Source organism: Peromyscus leucopus, chromosome 14 (assembly GCF_004664715.2).
Source record: "Peromyscus leucopus breed LL Stock chromosome 14, UCI_PerLeu_2.1, whole genome shotgun sequence".
NCBI lineage: Eukaryota > Metazoa > Chordata > Mammalia > Rodentia > Cricetidae > Peromyscus > Peromyscus leucopus.
In genome coordinates, this window is record NC_051075.1 from 47,635,345 (window position 1) to 47,655,950 (window position 20,606).

Sequence of the window (20,606 nt, forward strand, 5' to 3'; positions counted from 1 at the left end):
TGGAGAATCATGGTGACAGAGAAAGTGTTCCCCTTTTTTTAAGGACCATTACCCAGAAGCTACACACTTTATTTCTGCTTGTATGATGATGACAAGTTATAAGTGAAATACATGACAATGTTGAAAATGTTACCAATCTGAGTGATCATATACCCAAGTAAACGAAGGGCTCTATTACCATTACAGAAAGGTATTTTAGCAACACGTCCCCTTCAGAGGCCAGCTACAGAGATTCTGGGTGCAATAGTACAGACCCTAGGGCGGTTACAGCCTTGAAATGCGGCATAAATATTGAATGTATTAAAAGTTCTCAGTCTCTTTCTCTTTGGTTCCAGAGACTGTACCAGGAGAATAAGGTACACAACAGCAGTTAGTTATTCTACCAAGGGTCAACACTCAAAACTCCTGTCCCAACCCCACCCCAGTCCAGAACAGAACCTCTTTTAAGCAGGAACTTCAGTATGGGTTCTACTAGTATGTGGGTTAGGTATGGACTTGGGTCCAAAGTCACAGACTAAGCACATTTTTTTCTCAAATTTATTTTTTTTCCTGCCTACATTTTTGTTTTCTGTAAACATTGAACAAAATATCAGTTGAAATAAGGTTAGAAAGAAAAACCTTCACCGGGCGGTGGTGGCACACACCTTTAATCCCAGCACTCAGGAGGCAGAGCCGGGCAGATCTCTGTGAGTCCGAGGCCAGCCTGGTCTACAGAGTGAGATCCAGGACAGGCACCAAAACTACACAGAGAAACCCTGTCTTGAAAAAAACCAAAAACAGGGTTTGGGGATTTAGCTCAGTGGTAGAGCGCTTGCCTAGCAAGCGCAAGGCCCTGGGTTCGGTCCTCAGCTGCAGAAAAATAAATAAATAAATAAACAGAAAAAAATAACTTTTATTCCAATACCTGGCCTATAGTTAGGCTGGCTCCTCCTATACAACCTGGAAGCCATTGGCAGAGTTAATAATTTGCATTTGTTAAAATGCCCGTACCAAAAGATGTTAAATCAATCCAGGTTGTCCATTTTCTTTGAAAATCACTTCCAAAAGGACTTGGTGTTCTTTCTAAAATATGATTTAAGCTCCCCGATGGTTAGAACATACTAGTTGAACATCTATTGTTTACAAAGCTAGGTGCTCTGGATTCAGAGGACATAAAGCAGGAAGGGGTCCCTTTTAGCTCAAAAGAAGATATAGTTAGATAAGTTTAATCAAAAACAAACTGACACCTGTTACAGAGGTTGAAAGGGGTAAAGAGATAGATTCATTCCAGCTCAGGATGACTAGGCAAGGCGCCTGAGAACATGGGGGACTTGAACTGGATTCAGCTAGTTAATACTGACAAAAACCGCATCCCATTGTCTCTTGACAGCAGCCAATTTCTTTTGCTGTTTGAGGATAGATTTGGGGACCCTGGGGAATGCTGATTAGTTCTATCACTAAGGCTGATTAGTGACAAATGTTGAATCATGCTGACTAATGTGTTCTAAATGGATTGACTCAACAATAAAGGGAACGTTGAGAGTCAAGAGTTCAGGTCGTGAATCTCACCCATGGGATGAAATGCAAATCACTTCGCATCGTTCTCTTCCTCTTTTCTTTTCTTTCTTTCTGTTTTTGTTTGTTTTGTTTTCTTTGTGTTTTTGGTTTTAGTCAATTAAACTGTGTTCATCCTGAGAATCCAGTAAGTTACCTTGACTAGTAAGTGCTTTACAGACCTCAAGAGTGACAGAAATGCTGAGCCACCACCAGCTTATGCAACCTTAGTTTTTTTGTAAGCCATGCTGAATGGGACTGTCGTCCATCACACGCTGCTCCCCAACCACGCAAAACCTCCATTTCCCCACATATGCCATGAGAACAAACGAAGAATGAACCGTTCTCACAAAACCTGACACGTAGAGGAGCTTTTGAAAAATCTTCCATCTACCTACTGGGGCGCCTGCGCCTCTGGACAACAAATGTCACCACAAAACTAAGCGCTTGCATTACACACACATAGCTCTTTCTCTCTTTTGACATTTCCCCAGCTAGACTGCTTGAGAACCTGGCCTTCCATGTCCAGATGTTTACTGAATTCTGAAGGCCCCCCAAAGGGCCCAAATTCTTTTGTTGCTCTTCAAATCATTTCCCACAGAGACTGACCAATGTCCTGAAGGAGCCCTTCAATAGAGAGGATAAATGAAGGCAGATGAAGACATGACCCCCCGAGGCTTGTCCCCATCCATTCTAACAAAGGGCCTGAGGCACAACCTTGTAAAGAGTGTTTTGGTCAGCAGCGTCCCTATGAGAGGCCAAGTCTCCCCCACAGGGCTGCTTTCAATGGCCATCCTCATAGTGGAAGTCCTGGGCATTTGTTAAGGGTTGTGGTGTGCTAGGTGTAGCATAAAACATCTAAATCATGGCTCCCGGCCTTTGTGAGAGTTTCCTGAGGCTACAGATGGCAGCTGGCTTTCTCAGGGGAGTCTTGGGGATAACAGAAACCCAAAAGGGGGCTCCTATGTCTTTGGGTGATCCTTTCCCAGGACAGATAGACTTCCCCTTTTGTATGTGGCTCCTGGCAATCAAGCCAGAGTTCCTGGGCCTTAGCCCTGACTGGGCCATTTCTGGATGTCTCAGGGGCATGCCATGGTTGGCTCTGTGGGAGGGAAATGCTGCTGCAGAAAAAAAGCTTTATTTAGATTACTAATGGGAAGCTAGTACATTTCATGACAGCATTTTCTTTTTAACGTTCCTTTTCTTTCTCTCTCTCTCTCTCTTTTTCCTTTCAGGCCAAGAGAGGCCATAGGGATACTGTGACCTTTGTCTGGAGCTGATGGGGGTGTGATCTGTGAAATGAAACAAGCCCAAGACGGGGGCTGCTTGGCAAAAGCAACCGGAAGCCAACATAATGAGGATTAATTGGTTGATTGCTGCTGAGATGGTAACTGTGATTTCAGACCCGGAAGGGAAGGTGAAGACGATGAAGCCTTTGTCCAGTCTCTGATGTGGAGGGCTGGGGGCTTTACCACCATGGGATGTCAGCGGCCAGAATAAGAATTTGCACTTACATAGCACCTTTCAACCATGCACCTCAAAGCGGTTTAGCCACATTAATTAATTAAGCCCCACAATCCCCCTGGGGAGAGGAGGAGGAGGACTAACAAGATTTGTAATTACAGAAGGGAACATTTCCGAATAAAGTATTGTCCGGCAAAGAAAAAGAATAGGTGTGAAAGAATTGGGGTCTCCAAAGAGTAACTGACTCACAAAGAAAACGGTGAAACCATGGGGGAAGCTGGAGGCGGGCATGGATGTGGGGGTCTGCTCTTGTGTCAGAGGGAGGCCGAGGCCCCAGAACTCACTGACAGGCTCGAACCTAACTTCGAAGCGGAGCAGGCATGGTATTAGTATTGTCTGGAAGGTCGTTATAACTATTGTAAGCGTGCATTCATGTTCCACTGGGATAGTGTGGAGCCTTGCAGAACAAAGAGCGAGATTCTCGCGGTACTTAATAAAGGATGAAGTGATTTCTTTGGAGTTGAAGCCCAAAGCTGGACCACTCAATTAGCAAATAAATCAATTGGTGACCCATGGGATAATCCCGTTCTTTGCCTTGGATGCCTGGCCCACCAGGTCCCACTGCCCTGAGGCTCTGAGGCAAAGTATCAGATTGAGCTGGTTCCATGCAGTGTTTGGGGGCTGAAGCCCCTTCAGAGTCAAGTACTGAATCTTCCTAGGGCTAGTAAAATGGCTCGCTGGGTAAGGATGCTTGGGTAAGGATGCTTGCCACCAAGTCTGATGACCTAAGGTTTGATCCCTAGATCCACATGTCAGAAGAAAAGAACCAGCTCCGCAAAGTTGTCCTCTGACCTCTACACATACACATTGCACACACCAAAGAACAGGAGAGGAAGAGGAAGAAGAAAGAAAGAAAGAATAAATGTAAAGTTGTTTTATTTTTATTGAGACATGGTCTCACTATGCAGCCCTGGCTGGCCTGGAACTTGCTGTACAGACCAGGCTAGTCTTGAACTCTACTTCCTAATTACTGGGATTCAAGACACACACACACCACCATGCCCAACTATAAAGTCATTTTTTAACAACCATCTTTCCAACCCCTGGCAACCTATCCTTAAAATTATTGGTGAGCCAAAGCTTTAGACTCACTGCCGGCTGACCCTTCAGACTGTAAATGTCATAGGCGGTAGGATAAGCATTATAGCTCATTCCCTGCCTCCGGTTGGTACCCAATAGGGTGCTATGCAAACGGGGAGGGGAGGGGACGAGGGACTGGCTCCGCTAACGACTCCGTTCGTAATTATTGAGTATAGACCAATATAAAGCGATAGAGCATAGAATCATGAGAAAACTCATTCCAATGACTATACTACAAAACAGAACCAAGTCTCGTGGTAGATGACGGTGAACACACACACACACACACACACACACACACACCGCTGCCTCAGGGGACAGGGAAGGACATCTTACTGGGCTAGAAGCGTGTTCCCAGCAGGCATGCCGGGCATGAGGGAGTCAGGGGCACTTGTGTAGGTCTGGCAGAAGCCGCCCAGGCAGCCGCTCCAGTCTGAAGCCGTGTGCTTCCTCTCAGCGAGGGGCATTTTTGAGAACTTGTGGTTTTCCATAGAATGCTTATGCAAACCAAGCTGATTAAATGTAAGTTTCTCGTACATTCTTATGACACAAATTGGCTAGCTTAAGACAACCAAAGGAGTATTTGAGATGTGATGAAGTTTAGTGGGCACTAGCCCCGTGTGTAAGGAAACAGCAGGAGGAAGATTGATGGCTTCCCCTCTCTCTCCCTTTGCCCTGTTCCCCTGAACAGGTCGTAAAACCTAGCCAGCTTTCCCCTAAAATCAGTCGTAAAGAAGTCCTCCCAGAGGTGCCCTCCCTGGGCCCGGAGGAAAGGAATGCTCTTATCTCTCAAAGGCACTCTGGTGAAGAGAAGACTATGACTCAGCCGGCCAGCTGTATCTGCCCCTAGCTTGCATTAGATCACACCTGCTTCTCCTCCAGTCAGACTTCTGCCCACTCTCTTTAAAAAGAAAAAAAAAAATCCACATGTTTTCCTGTTTCTTTGGGTCTCTGTGTCATATAGAGCACATTAGATAAACATCTATGCTTTTCTCTCCTTTTTTTTTTTTTTCTTTCATTCTGTCTTTTGTCATAGAGGTCTTGCCATGGGGAAAGAAAAAGTACCCATGTTTCTTGCCCACAGTTTCCGGTGCCCAGCACAGGGAGGCTGAGACACTTTACTCCAGCCTGTAGGTAAGATCCTTGGACAACTGTGACAAAAAGCCAGTTTGCATAAGAATTCTTATTGAGCCGGCTCCCCCAGATCTATCTGCAATGCCTGGTTGAGAAGGAGGTAGAGATCTCTTCTCATATGTCCCCAAATTGGTATTAGCAGAGCAACAGCATGTGTTTGGACTGACTTTCTGGCCAGAGCTAGCTGGAGCTGCCTATTCATGATGGCCCTTTCCTTCCCAGCAACACCTCTCTGCCTGTCTCCTTACTGCCTTTTCCAGTCCACAGTACTTGGCTCCACTTCCACTTATCAGGGTACCCAAGTAAATCGGTTTTGCATATGCAGGCAGCCATCTTCAGCCTGGAGAGCCACAAGAACATGGCCTAGTGATGGGAGCTCTCAGGAGGGTCTCTCTGTCTTCCCTCCTTCCTTCCTTCCTTTTGCCTTTCTTTGGGGGTGCTCCTGGGTCTTGGCAAGAGCTGCATCTTTTTGTCTCTCTTTTGAGGACACACTTCCTCCGATGTTTACACACACACACACACACACACACACACACACACACACACACACACACACACATTTATATATATTGTTTTGGGTTCTGCATCACCTAATAGATATCTTGGTTTGGAAGAAGAAAAGGGTAAGAACATATCTAAACCTTTCTCGTGTCGAGCTGTGCTTTTTTAGAGGAGAGTCAGCCACGAACATTGTAACAAGTGAGGAAAAGATAGCATTCTGTGCAGTTTAGGAAAACTGTTGTTTATTCTCTGCTGCTCTTACTTGGGTCGCTCTCCACTTTGACTGAATTAAAGGAGAAAAGTGAAGCACTCCATACATTCCAGTGGATCACTCAACAGTGCCTGGGAAGATGTTACAAAAGAAGCCATCCCCCTGACCTAAATGTGAATGACTGACCAAGTGACTTCATCCTGGAGACTCCTGTGGACTCCTTTAGTTAGTTGGTTGGTTGGTTGGTTGGTTGGTTGGTTGGCTGGTTGGCTGGTTGGTTGGTTGGTTTTGACCCCAAAAGACTCTGAGAACTCTATACTCAGGGGTTGACAAATCCACACAGTCCTCTCCTGCTCTGAGCGTCCCCCGGACCTTCTGCCACATGCTGCTGGGACAAGCCTGGGCACTGTGACAGCTCACACCAAGCAGTGCATGGTGTGTGACACACTTCCCACACTCAGTCGCAGTGATCCCTTCTGCAGTCTGGTGAGGTGGGTTGTCACAGTGTGTTCCCTCTGTACTAACAGAGGAGGGGGCAGACACAAAGATTGGGTGGGGATTTGGACCCAAGCCCTTTGCCCATGGAGTATTTCTGTTCACAGCTACTACAGCCTCTTATTCCTGCCCAGGTCACTAAAATACCCGGCACAGCACTATACATACAATTCTTTAGAAATAGTTTTCCACATAATTACAGAAGAAACACTGCTCGTTGGATCCTGTGCTCTGAGTAGTGGCTGCACAAGCCTGGGCCTGGGGCTGAGGAAGATAACGGAAGTGTCTCCGTTGCCTTCTTCATGCCCGTCACTGTTCAAATACTAGGAGACACGTGCAGGAAAGACACACAGAGAAGGCAGAGCTGAGAACGTGCCAGGCTGGTGCTACCCAGGATGCGCCAGCAGGACATCTCGTATTAGTGTTACTTTTTTTTTTTTTTTGGTTTTTCGAGACAGGGTTTCTCTGTGTAGCTTTGTACCTTTCCTGGAACTCACTTGGTAGCCCAGGATGGTCTCGAACTCACAGAGATCCGCCTGGCTCTGCCTCCCGAGTGCTGGGATTAAAGGCGTGCGCCACCACCGCCCGGCTAGTGTTACTTTTATTGATGATGTCATTCTATGGATACCTCTCTGTGGGGAGGGGTACTTTTATATGTCCTGTTGAGGTACTTCAGTCCTGGGGAAGATTCAGAAGCTCTAGATTGACCCAGAAATGCTGCACACTGTGCACACTGTCTTTTAATCTGTGTGCTGTGAGCAAAACAAAGTTGCCTTAGTCAGGATTGCAAAAGTTTGTCTGCTGGAACCTCAGATGGCTCAAGGATAATTCTAGAAACAGAGGATAAGGGTAGGGAAGAAGCGAGGACAGAGCATCTGATTCTGAGGACTGATCTTGGGTGTTAGCACCACCTGGGAGTATCCATCATTGCGCCTTTGGTTTCAGCCTCGTGGGCATCACTTTGTTCCCATAACTATGGAAGGACCACCCTTTCCCCTCTAAAGAGTTCACACTTCAACCCTGGAGGTCTCTTTGCAGAGGAAGGAAGGACCCATCATAATTCTCAGCCGAATATGCCAAGAGTGAGGAAAAATGCAATGCCTGGTTCGTTGGAACATATATTTTCTATCACCTCATACAGATCTGGGAGGAAAGAAAGTCAACAAGTCAACCAAGTATAAATCATGAGAGATTTGATTTTGCTGCCCAAATACCAGTGACTTAAAGTCTGTGTGAGCCTGGGAGACTCCGGACATGCTCCCATCCATGTGGTGACTCCATGTTGCACTTCAACATCCATGTGGTGCCTGTCCACGTTGCCACTTTGGTGGGGGATGGGGATTGAAAAGGTCATCAGGAGGCCTAGAAGATGGCTTAGTGACCAAGAGCACTTGCAGCTCTCCCAAAGGGATGCAAGTTTGGATCCCAGGGCCCACAGCAGGCAGCTCATCCTCACCTGTAACTCTAGCTCCAGGGGATCCCCCAATCTCTCCCAAGGGCACGAACACACACACACACACACACACACACACACACACACACACACACACACACAAACCAAGCACTGGCCATTATGTTCTCCCCACAAGAGATGACACACCCCACCCACTTTTCCCAGACTTCATGCTCAAGCAGCCGCCCCAAAGGGAGCACTCTTGGGGACAAACTTCCCCTAAGAGAACGCCACACTAGTGATGGTGCAAACATCTGCTTCCCTGTACTGACAAGGGTTTCCTTCCTCTCAAAGTCACTCTTTATGTAGACCCTCCCCTTGGATCGAGTGGCATACATCAACCATCTCTGGGGAGCAGAGCTGAGGGAGGGAGACCTCTTTGGAAAAAGAGACATAACCAAAGAGGACCAGTTAACTCGGTGCTTTTCTCTCTATGTTTGTAGCTACTAATAGCTCTGGGAAAGAAGAGTGAGTTAAAAGGAGTCATGGCCTGCTCTGCCTGATATTCTGAAGATAAAACAGCTAACTTCGAGCGGCCCCAGACAATCTCACTTCATGTGCAAAGGCTTCTGGAAGGTCTCCACTCCTTCCTTCTTACCAGACATGATTCAGATCCCCTCTGAGCCCTGTGACTTCCAGAAAGCAGCTCTCCCGGGGGGGAGGGTGGATAAAAACTTTCCCTTATTATTCCCAATAATGAATCCCTGCTCTGAGCGGATTCCGACCATGTGTTTTCAGTCAAGTGCCGATGGCAGCCTTGCCGGGGGACATTTCCAAGAGGCTGCGGACATAAGAGATGACGCCTTGTATTGACAAGAGCTGTCCTTAGTTTTCCATCCAGTTCACCCTTCCTGAGCCCTGAAATCAGAGATGAGAAATGATGAACCCACACAGTTGCCACACCCCTCTGCTTCCTTTGGGTAAAGAGATGGTTTCAGGGCTTCCCTCCACCCCACCCCAGAGTCATGGATCCTAGTAACTTAAGAAAGACTTCTTAGGACCCAACCATTTTTTTTGTAGGTGCCAAGACTTCCTTTCTTCAGGACCTAAGCGCGGTTTTAGCTTACTCTGACATCCCAAGAACAAAGAGAGAAATTGGGCCCTAACCTTTTCCTAGAGAAAGCCTCATTTCAAGTACACAAACAGCTTCCAAGTAAGCTACAGTGTTGGCTGTGTCTCTTAAGATAGCCAGCCTATGCATTCTTCGCAAAGCAACCTACCTCCGTAGACCGCATACACTCGTTGAGATAAGCTGGGCTCTTTTCATTCGGAAAACAAGTATAAATTCCCTCAGGTAAAAAGTGTACCATGTGTTGTTAAGGATATGAGTGACCCCTTTGGGATTGGAGGCATCCTGAGAACGCACTGTCCTGCCTGAGTGTCCTGCCGTCTGTAGTTCGGCTTCCCTGGGGCTTCAGTTTACGTGTGGTTGCTGTGCTTCAGCCTTTCAGCTGTGTCCCTCCCCTCCAACCCCCCCATCCCCACCCCCACCCCCCACCCCCCACCCCCACCCCGCAACTTGGTTAACATTCCTAAGAAAGAACTTGATTGCCCAGGCTCCTCTTATTGTTTCTCAGTACCACTGGCCACTAGCTAGCCTCAATTGTGGGCTGGAGAAGTTAATTGTACCCCAATAAAGCTTGCCTTAAGGATCAGAGGACATAGCCGGCCACTAGATTAGACATAGAGGCCAGACAGTGGTGGCACACACCCTTAATCCTATCACTGGGGAGGCAGAGATCCGCCTGGATCTCTGTGAGTTCAAGGCCACACTGGGCTACATGAGAGAAACAGCCAGGCAGTGGTGGCACACACTTTAATCCCAGCACTTGAGATCTCATGCCTTTGCTTGGGAAGCACACATGCCTTTAATCCCAGGAAGTAATATGGCAGGACACAGAAAGGTATATAAGGCGTGAGGAAACAGGAACTTGCTCTCCTTAGACTGGGGATTTGGTAGAGGTAAGAACTTGTGGCTGGCTTGCTCTGCTTCTCTGATCTTTCAGCTTTCACCCCAATATCTGGTTCTGGGTTTTCTATAAGACCTTTTAAGATTCGTATTACACAACCCCTTCTCTCAGTCACTTCTTCCTCCCCTTCCTGTCCCTGTAGACCTGTCCCTTATACCCTGTCACGGCCCAAAAATTTTCATCCTTCCTCCATCTCTCAACCCCAGATGTCCATATTAACATGGACCCTGTTAATATAAGTTATATAAGAATACAAGGAAATGGAGACGAAAATAAAACGCTTTCTGCCGAAGAAAACCCTGTTTCCCTCCTGAGGCCCCATACCTTTCCCCTCCCAGTCCTTAGAGTGATTTCCAACTCCTCAAAGTCACAAGCAAAAGAGAAGCTTCCACTCAGGAGCCCTGAACCGAGCAAATGGGGGATATCCTTGTCTCCATTCATCTCCCAGATATCTAGTGCCAGGTTCTTCACTAAAATCACCCAAACAATTTGCTTTCTGACTGAAGTCTGGAACACAACTGAAGGACTCGTTTTGGATAAAGTTTTTGCCATTTGTTTTCTTCTAAAATGCCCAAAACTCTTTGAAGTTATTCTCACATCTTCATGATTTTGGAAGACTAGTCGTGTGTGTACCTCTTTCAACTGTTACCAACTGTTCTCTGTGTGAATTCAGAGAGCCAAGGACTAGGGGGAAGTTGAACTGCAAGTCCTCAGTTTTCCCATTTAGTCTAAGCTAGACAGGATTATCTTTTGGACCTCAGCGGATCGACGAAAGTCCACTGCAGTTCGGCCTTCAAATTCTAGTATTTCCATATACTTGCAGTGTGGCCTTGGAGTTAGGAAATAGAAGTCGACCTAACCGAGCCCTGTCCTGGGCCATGGGTATGTCAGCACTGGTCATCAGTAAACTCTTCATGAGACTGACGCCTTATCTACCCACTAAAACGGCAGCATTCTCCTCACGGAGTATGATGCCAGCCAAGGGAACTAGCTGTGGGTCAAAAGCTGCTTGCTGCTCTGGGTTTGTAGAACCAGAACCTCTGGACCACTTCCAGATCCCTGCTCATCCCATTTAGAGTCTGGGGTTGATGTCTATTGCCATTGGCTGTCCTCCGGGACCCAAGAATCCATCTGGGCTTTGTCCAGCCTCTCATGCCAGAGATGCACCACCATCCAAACTGCACAGTCGTTTCCAATCTGACAGCGGGGAGGTTGATGCAGAGACAAGGCAGAAGCCAGCTTGGCTTTCTCCCAGTCCTCAAGGCCCCTCTGGGGTTAATCAGCAACCACCTATCTTTGTATTGATAGCATAAGCCTAAATAGAACACCTGGGAAGACCCACAGGAAGGGGGGAGAGGAAATGAAGTGTTGCAGTAATTATCCTGACCATCACTGTTTAAGCTAGACTCTGAATCTCTGGATTAAAAACGATCTGTTCAAGCCAATCAACCAGCTCTGGAGACCCGTAGCTCTGAGTATTCCTTCGATACGTTGGGCTTTGTATCTTTCATGCTCCATAGGCTCCTTATGCTGGGAACTTTAAGCCACGTCTCCCCATCGGCACACTGGGTTTAGTGAGAGGCTCCGAGTTCATGTTTCTTTATTGGCATCTCAGCCTTTCCGCCATCCTCAGCCCAAACTGGCACAACTGACCATTTCTCTTAGTAGCTCATCCAGAGAAAGGGGAAAGTGGGAGGGAGGGAGGGAGGGAGGGAGGGAGGGAGGGAGGGAGGGAGGGAGGGAGACACACACACACACACACACACACACACACACACACACACACACACACACGGATTGAAAGCATATAAATGGTAGCTCCCTGCTGTAGTTTATTCAGGCTAGCCTGGGCAAGTACCACAGACTGTGTGGTTTAAACATCAGAGATGAACTTTCTCAGAACTCTTGAGACTGGTATTCCAAGACGGTGGGGGTCTCCTGAAGCCTATGACCATGGTTTGCAGACAGATGAAGGCATCTCCTGAGGCCTTTAACCTTAGTTTGCAGATACATTGTTTCTCTTTGTGTCTTCAAATGACTCCGCTGTCTGTGAGTTCCCATTGTCTCCACCATTTAAAAAAGCACTGGTCCTGTTTGATTAGAACCCTACCTTTCTGACTCATTTACCTTCTTTTTTAAAAAATATTTTTTGCCAAGTGGTGGTGGTGCATGCCTTTAATCCCAGCACTCGGGAGGCAGAGGCAGGTGGATCTCTGTGAGTTAGAGGCCAGCCTGGTCTACAGAGCAAGATCCAGGAAAGGCGCAAAGCTACACAGAAAAACCCTGTCTTGAAAAACCAAAAAAAAAAAAAAAAAAAAAAAAAAAAATTATTGTATAATTATTTTAATTTTACATATCAGCCACGGATTCCCCCGTCCTCGTCCTCCCCACCCAAGCCTTCCCTCCCCAATCCACCCCCCATTCCCGCCTCCTCCAAGGCAAGGTCTCCCCTGGGGAGTCAGCCCAGCCTGGTAGATTCAGCTGAGGCAGGTCCAGTCCCCTCCTCCCTTCACCAAGGCTGAGCAAAGTTTCCCAGCATAGGCCCTAGGTTCCAAAAAGCCAGCTCATGCACCAAAGACAGGTCCCGGTTCCACTGCCTGGGGGCCTCCTAAACAGTTCAAGCTAATCAACTGTCACACTTATCCAGAGGGCATGGTCCAGAAAATATCATCCTGAGTGAGGTAACCCAGACTCAGAAAGACAAACATAGTATGTACTCGCTCATAAGTGGATACTAGATGTAAAGCAAAGGATAACCAGACTGCAACTCACAACTCCAGGGAGGCTACCTAGTAAAGAGGACCCTAAGAAAGACATAGGAATCGCCCCACAACAGAGAAATGGATGAGATCTACATGAGCAAACTGGGGGGAGGGGGTAATGGAAGGCAAGGGTCATGAGAAAGAGAGCTTAGGGGAATGGGAGATCCCAGCTGGATCAGGAACAGAGTGGGAAAACAAGGAAAGAGATACCATGATAAATGAAGACTCCATGAGAATAGGAAGAAGCAGAGTGCTAGAGAGGTCCCCAGAAATCCACAAAGATACCTCCACTGTAGACTACTGGCAATGGTCGAGAGAGTGCCTGAGCTGACCTGCTCTGGTGATCGGATGGCCGAACACCATGGCTGTCATGATAGAACTCTCATCCAGGGTCTGATAGAAGCCAAGCCCCAAGTGGAGCACCAAGAGTCCAATCAGTGAGAGAGGGGAGGGATTATATGAGCGAGAGATATCGAGACCATGATTGGAAAAAGCACAGGGACAAATAGCCAAACTAGCGGAAACACATGAACTGTGAACCAATGACTGAGGAGCCCCCATGGAACTGGACCGGGCCCTCTGGATAAGTGAGACCATTTACCTTGTTTATCTCCTTTAAAAAAAAAAATTCATTCATTTATTTGAGTGTTGTTTTGTTTTGTTATTTGAGACATGATCTCACCATCCCTGGCAAGCCTCCCACTATATGGCCCACCCAGGCCTCAAACCTGTGGTAATCTTCCTGCCTCAGCCTCCCAAAGTACTGAGGCCCCCCTCCTAGCTTATTTATCTCCTTTTAAAGATGGAAACTCCAACTAGAGCCACACGTGACGTTAGTGTTTCAGCATGTGAATCCTGAGGGGATGTAGTTTGATCTCTAGAACCATTAGTCGCTCTCTTCAACAGATTCTCCTGTCCTTGGACGCTGCCCTTCCCTAAGACGTGAAGGCGGGGCTGTGCAATTGGAAGACTGCTGGGGGCGGGGGTGTGTGTGCATGGGCAGGAAGGATGAAAAAATGGATGGTGGATGGCTGGATGAAGGAGGTTGAGTGACGTAACGCTAGTGGTATATGGATGGGAGCAAGGCAGAAGTTCCATGCTGCTGCTTTGGAATTGTAGCTTTCCAGGCACTATGGCTGAGGTATCTATGGGGTCACGGAGCTGTTGCAGACAGAATGGTGGAGGCTGACGGTGGAGAGAACATGCCTTGTTCAAGTCTACATCAGTACTAACGAAGACCGCCTGACCAAAACCACGTCGTCATGCTCATGGGAGCCTTCTTGGTACCTAGGCCCTAATGGTGGGTTCTGTCCTTGGTCTGATTAACTGTTTTACTAAGAATAGTGCAGTGTCCATTTATTAGAAGTTCCCTTGCTGGGAAGAGTGGCTCCCAGTTTTTCAGAGGCTGAGACAAGAGGATTGCTGTGCATTTGAGGTCAGACCCGGCTGTATTGTAAGGTCTAGGCTAGCCTGGACTACAGAATAAGACCTTACCTTTTTTTTTTTTTTAAGTTGCACATGGTAATTTTATTGTTACTCCCTATAGTTCTCAATAAACCTGTTGTATTTCACAAATAAATAAATTAACCCCTACCCTTGCTATCCTGATTATCTAATCAAATTCCCCATTTCCCAGCCTTGTTAGGAATCATATGCCTACTGCTTTCGGTAGGAATCATATGCATCCCCCACCAAGTCTCTTCTTATTAACTTTTCATCAACTGACCCCACTCCTTGGCTGCAAATTCCCACTTCTCTTTATTACATTTAATCTTTCTCGTCTACTGTAAAAACCTCACTACATTGTCCTTTCTTGAATAAGACCCTCCTTAAAGTTTCTAATAAGCGTGACTAGAGAAGCTTTTAACAGAACAAAAGCCACATACACTTTGTGGGATACTGACTTAGGGTTGCCCAGACATCTGATTTTATGAGAAAATTCCGAGATCTGAATGTAAATATATATTCAGATTAAATAAAATATCTCTTAAGTCTTAAGTAAATTTTGAAATTCAAACATTAGAAGAGACTGTGCAAGCCAGGTAGGGTTGTGCACACCTTTAATCCCAGCACTCTGGAAGCAGAGGCAGGTGGATCTCTGTGGGTTTAGGACCAGCCTGGTCTAAAAATTTGAGTTCCAGGACAGCCAGGGCTACACAGGGAAATTCTGTCTCCAAAAACAAAAACAAAACAAACAAACAACAAAAAAACCCAGGCAAAAAAAAAAAAAAAAAAAAAAAAAAACATGAAGACAAACAGACCTGTTCTCCTACTGAATGCACCCTGGAGGGAGCCAATTGTCTTCTCTTGGAAGCTCATGTGCCACATTATATGTGAGGATGGATAGATGTGGCTATTCAGGTCCTGGTCCACCACTTACTACTTCTGTACCCTTGGCCATTATCTACGTCACTCAGAGTTGTTGGACGGGTACAATTAATGGATACATGCTGGCACCTGGAACAGAGTCTCTCTGCCTAGTAAGAAAGTCAGAACTGACAGTTAGTGTTAGTGGCTAGTACCATAGACTTTTGACGTCCTCATCTATAAAATGAGAACATTGTCTTTCCCACAAGACTGTTGTGAGGGCAAAAGAAGAATGTGTATGAGAAATAATGTTCTCCAGCCATTGCTTCTCTCTGGCAGTAATGGGGATGGGCCCAGGGTCCCACACAGTCTAAGAAAATGCTTTACCACTGAACCATGCACCCACTTCCCACCCCACCCCCAATGTCCCCTCCTCTGTCAGTCATTAGCATTGTTACTGTCCCTGTGGGTGGAGAACGGTCTTCTGTTGTATGGTGTGACTCTCTCCTCTCCCACTGCCTTCCTGCGGCTGTTGCTAACACCTTCTCCAGAGCATGGCTGGGCAGCCCTGGGAAGACAAGGGTTGCGTTATAACTGAGACTCTGCCTAGACTGGTCTCTTAGGATGGCTTCTTCAAGGTTGGTGAGGGCCCTGAATGGTGCCACATGCCTTTAATCTTGGAATTTGGGAGGCAGACACGGGTGATCTCTGTAAGGTTGAGGCCAGCTTGGTCTACTTAGAGATAGTTCCAGGACAGCCAGAGCTACATAGAGAGACCCCAAAGTTAGTGAGTTTTTCTTTTCTTGCTTTAGTTTACTGTGAAAATTATAAAGAGAAAATAGTGTCATGAACACCCAAATATCCTTACCTAGATTTAATTATTGTTAATATTTGCCATGTGTGTTTCTGTTGGTGAATTCTCCTGGCAGATAGATGGGCTAGAATATGGCGGGACATGGTAAGATGTGCAGCGAGGAGAAGGACAAAGTTATTGAACCAGAGGCTAGCCACTAACTCCCTCAGCTACCCTGGTCTTTTTAAAAGGAAACCGAGAACAAACCAGGAGGGGATAAGAAAGGATTTTTCTTTTTAAAGACTAGTTTGTTAGAAATAGTACATTGTTACTGCTTTCAATAAAGTGATATAAACAGGATAACAGAACTGGCTTTATTATTTTTAAGATTTTAGCTTGGACATTGAGGTGCATGCCTGTAATTATAGCACTTAGGAGGAAAGAGGCAGGGATATCAGTAGTTCTAGGCCAGCCTCAGCTACATGGGTTAAGGTTAGAGTGGACTTTATGAAACCCTGTCTCAAAAAGCACTTAGTATTTTAATTTAGTGTTATTTCTAAAGTTTTAATTTTTCACTCATGGAATTTCTGGAGACTTTGGAAGGAAAAAAATGTCTCTATTGGGAAGATCTCAAACTAATACTGGTGGATTGTGCGAAGTCTGGTAAACTCAAGAGTGATAGAAATAAAAAAAAAAGAACAGCTTTGGAAATACAAATACTACTATTCAAAGAAAGTATATGTTCACCGTCAACAACTGCTTCCTGGAAAAGCACTTAAAGGGGTCTCTATTCTAATCCCGTGGCCCATTTCTCAACATCAGCTGTCACTGAATGTGAATGTTCCCACTGCTCCCAGGAACTGAGGCTGAGAGCTACTAAACTTAGCTTTAAAATGCTGTTCTTCCGAGTCCTCATTAATTTCAGTGGACATTCCTTCTCAACTGGGGCAGATCATCAAAGCTCTATTGTACTGAGAACCTCAAATCCAGCACAAAGGGTGTGGTATGGAGGAGGGAAACGTGGCATGGGACAGCGTGCTCCCGGGGTTGGGAGGGACCTGGGGAGGAAAGGATGCTGGAAGGACCACAGAGCGAGGCACTAAGGTATGTGGAGTGAGAAGACAGAGGCAGCGACAAAGTAAGCCTTCCACTGAAGGGAAGGGAGAGGCGAGCCCAGGGCCTTGAACTGGAAAACCATCCGCCTAAGGCTCATCCAATTAGCCTGGGAGAAACAAAGCCAGGTGACCAGTTCTTCTCCAGAGCAGAACTAATAAAAAAAGCAGCTCGTGAACAGGGAAAGGCAACGCGTCCTCTCTCTTCCTTCCTGGAGCTGCCTCAGGAATCTCCTTTCCTCTGGCCCTGGCCCTGCCAGGAAGCCCATCCCCAAGGCCCTCTGGCCTGAGCCCCAGACCTGGCTGAGGGTCTGTCTGTGTCTGGTCAGTGTCTGGCCAAGTCTCCACTCTACCCAGAGCCTTTTCAGGTGTATCCTCTTTCCCTGGGTGACTGGATGTGGAATATATGGTGTGGGATGCGCTAAGTGGAAAGCATCAGTCATTGTTGAGGTACAAGGCAGGGAAGGATCTTTAGAAATGTGAAGACGTGGTCTACGTCCACATACTTTCACTGACCAGCTATGATTTATAATTGGCACACAGGAAGATTTAGAAAGTGATTTAAGCCTAAGGAAAACTTTTGTTTTCCCTCAATGTATACTCTTAATAAATAAAATATCAATTTCCCAAAGTCTCTCCAGATGGTCTTTTTTGTTTTCCTCCATAAGAATAATCCTCAAGTACACAGGAAAGCTGCACAGCCCTTAGTGTCCAGCCACATATCGGCGACCAAGCGCAGGCGCTATAAGGACATAATGCGCAGCCTCCTATGGCCTAGCTCTGGGCCTTCAGATAATACTGTAACTCCCCAAGGAACAGTTCTCAGTGGTACAGGATGGAAGTCACCTTCCTCATCTGCCAAGAAACCCAAGCAGACCACAGTCCAAAAATTGAAGTTTCTCAGAGTTCCTCCAACCTCCCCTGGAGGTCGGAGCCTGGGTTCTGGGTTCTCACAGCGACCCATTCTGTTTTTTGACGTGACTCCAAAGGCCTTGTTCCTCTACCCTAAACACTGAAGTGACTACCTTTATACTCAGTCCCCAAAAGGGCACTCACCAGCACCTTCTTCCTTGTGTTTTTTTTTTCCCTGCCCAGACACTCCATGCTTCAGCCAAATAAATGGCTGCTTGTTCTTCCTCTCCCACCGTCTCCCCATCACTCCCCTCCCCTCCCCAAATGCTGGGTGACTCTCTCGCCTCTGTTATCTTCTCTGAGGAGCCCACCCTGCTTACAATCATTGCTCCGTGTTTATGTTCTGGAAACACTTATGGCACACAAGGTAATAAATAGCTTGCTGTGTTTACCATTCACTGGGTATCTCCCATGCTATTTATTATACAGGCTCTGACAGCAGCCATCTTCGATCCATTTGCTGATGTACCCGAGGGTCCTGCAGCCTTATCAGACATGTTAGGAACATTCAGCAAATCAGCTGGATCTGTCTTAGAATGCAGGATAGAAAGCCAATACGAGAAAGGTTACTTTAGTTGAAGGACAATGTAAGCTCCAGATCCTTCACCCCATCCCTGCGTGCTCGCCACAGAATGCCTGTAATTCTGATGAGCAGCTATGAAAACTCCAGATGCTGTCCTGCTGTGTAAAGCCGTTTGTGAGGCTCTGAAGTGCTGTGTAAGATGAGGTCTGAAGGCCTGGAACAAGGAACGGCACACAGTAGGTTCCCAGGTGGCACAGATATGGGGGGGGGGACAGACATGTGTTAGCAACTCCAAGGTAGAAGAACTGTCCCCAGGGTATTATATAAGTGACCTCACAAAATTGTCACTGTCTTCCCAATATCTTATACCAGTTACGACAAATATTAGGTGCTAGTCAGTGTGCATTTATCACCCTAGCAAACTTCTTTGAGGCAGGAATTAGCTCCATCTCAGCAGCCCCAAGGTTCAAGTTTAGGCAGCTTGTTCAGTTTTGTTCAAGTCTGTCTGGTTAATCTAGATTTGCGGGGGGGGGGGGCGCGGGGGCGTGGGGGGGGGATTAGACCATCTCTTGACGATTCCTCCAAGCAGACCTGTCTCTTGGCCTCACAGGACACAAGAAAAAAAACATTCTTCCTCCACCTGGGCTCACTGCCTCCCTTTGTGTGGTTGGCTCACCTGGAGGGCATCTCCTGTCTCCTTTTGATTAATGGCTCTCCCTTTCCCACCCCCACCTGGGCAGGACAACCCTGGAGTTAGAGCAGTTCATCTGGAGTCCTAAATCAAGTTCTAAAAGTCCTCGAAGCTTTGGGCTCAAATGTCCCCAGAGGGGCTGGGAAGATGATTCGGTTGGGGACTGAGTTCAGGCTGAAGAACTTACATTTAAAACAAACAAAAACCTGAGGTGGCTGTAGTAAAGCAAGTTTGTTTCCCCAGCCCTGGGAAGGCAGAGACAGGTGAATGATCTCTAAGGCTGGCTTAATGGACAACTTGGCAAGTTCTAGGCCAGTCAGAGACTCTGTCTCGAGAAACAAACAACAAAAAAAGGTGCTGAGAAATGACATCCCATCACACACATGCTAACGAATATTCACAGGTGAACACACACACACACACACACACACACACACACACACACACACACACGCAAATCTCCTCCAGACTTAAAAGTTTCTGTGAAGGTTATTTGCTTCATCAGATCTCTCCTTTAAGAAAAATCCAAGCCAGGTGGTGGTGGCGCATGCCTTCAATCTCAGCACTCGGGAGGCAGAGCCAAGCGGATCTCTGTGAGTTCAAGGCGAGCCTGGTCTACAGAGTGAGTCCCAGGACAGACACCAAAACTACACAGAGAAACCCTGTCTTGGAAAAGAAAAAGAAAAATCCAGATGGTATCTACCCACCCTAAAACCAGAAACTTCAAAGGGTCTATTTAATGTAGTTAGAATTCCTTCAGAGCCTTCACACTGAGTTTACACTCTGGCCATACCCAGGAAGCATCCCACTTGTATTTCATGTTACATGGATTGAAATCATTCATATCCAGCATGCTCACTGTGCTTCCCACACACGCACTGCTAACTGTGAGTTTATGTCCTCACTTTTGCTGAAATGTCCCATGCCACCTATGTACCATAATAGAGACAAAACAACCTAACACTTGTCCTTGACCCATCCCACAGAGGAGAGGCAACATTTGTAGCTCACCCTCCTAGAACTCCAAGCCCAGGAGAAGGCAGGTCCAAAATTTCATCGTGCAAGATTCAGTTCGCTCATGTGAAATTTAGAGTTTGTTTCAGGGTTACCTTTTAAGTCAAATGATGGTGTGCAGATGTCACATAAGCTTTCTCTTTGGGGATACTTATTCCGTGTAGAACTGTGTCCTAAAATTTGATTTTCTGCTTGATATTCCTTCCAGAGATTTAATGTTCAAAGACTCTAGATTGGGTCTTGCCAGATGTTTCATCATGTAAAGGAGCTTGTCACCAAGCTTTATGACCTGAGTGATCCCTAGAATCCATGTGGTAGAAAGAGAGAACACACACACACACACACACACACACACACACACACACACACACACCAAACACACAAATATATTTTTAAAAGACTCTAAGTTAGGATGCTTGAGTTTCAAATGACTAGTTCCATCCAGATTGCCTTATTACTGAAAAGCCGGGGTTGTTCTTTGGTAAATGTGGTTGTCCTGTGTAGGGGAAGACAGCCATCTTTCCAGAAACATTAGGTACACACCCCAGTCACTGTAATAGCCAGAAATGCCAGTAGACAATATTCCAAATC

The 20,606-nt window shown here is 46.5% G+C and overlaps 1 protein-coding gene across 2 annotated transcripts in view; it reads left to right on the forward strand.

Moving 5' to 3' along the window:
• LOC114697777 (DNA repair protein RAD51 homolog 2) overlaps positions 1-3,200 on the forward strand; it is a 513,000-nt gene extending 509,800 nt beyond the window's left edge. For both annotated transcript variants that reach the window (XM_028876125.2, XM_037210676.1), the window contains one exon: positions 2,769-3,200. In XM_028876125.2, coding sequence (XP_028731958.1) covers positions 2,769-2,785 — 17 coding nt within the window. In that variant the 3' untranslated portion in view covers positions 2,786-3,200. The remainder of the gene's footprint in view (positions 1-2,768) is intronic.
• Positions 3,201-20,606: the final 17,406 nt, after the last annotated feature.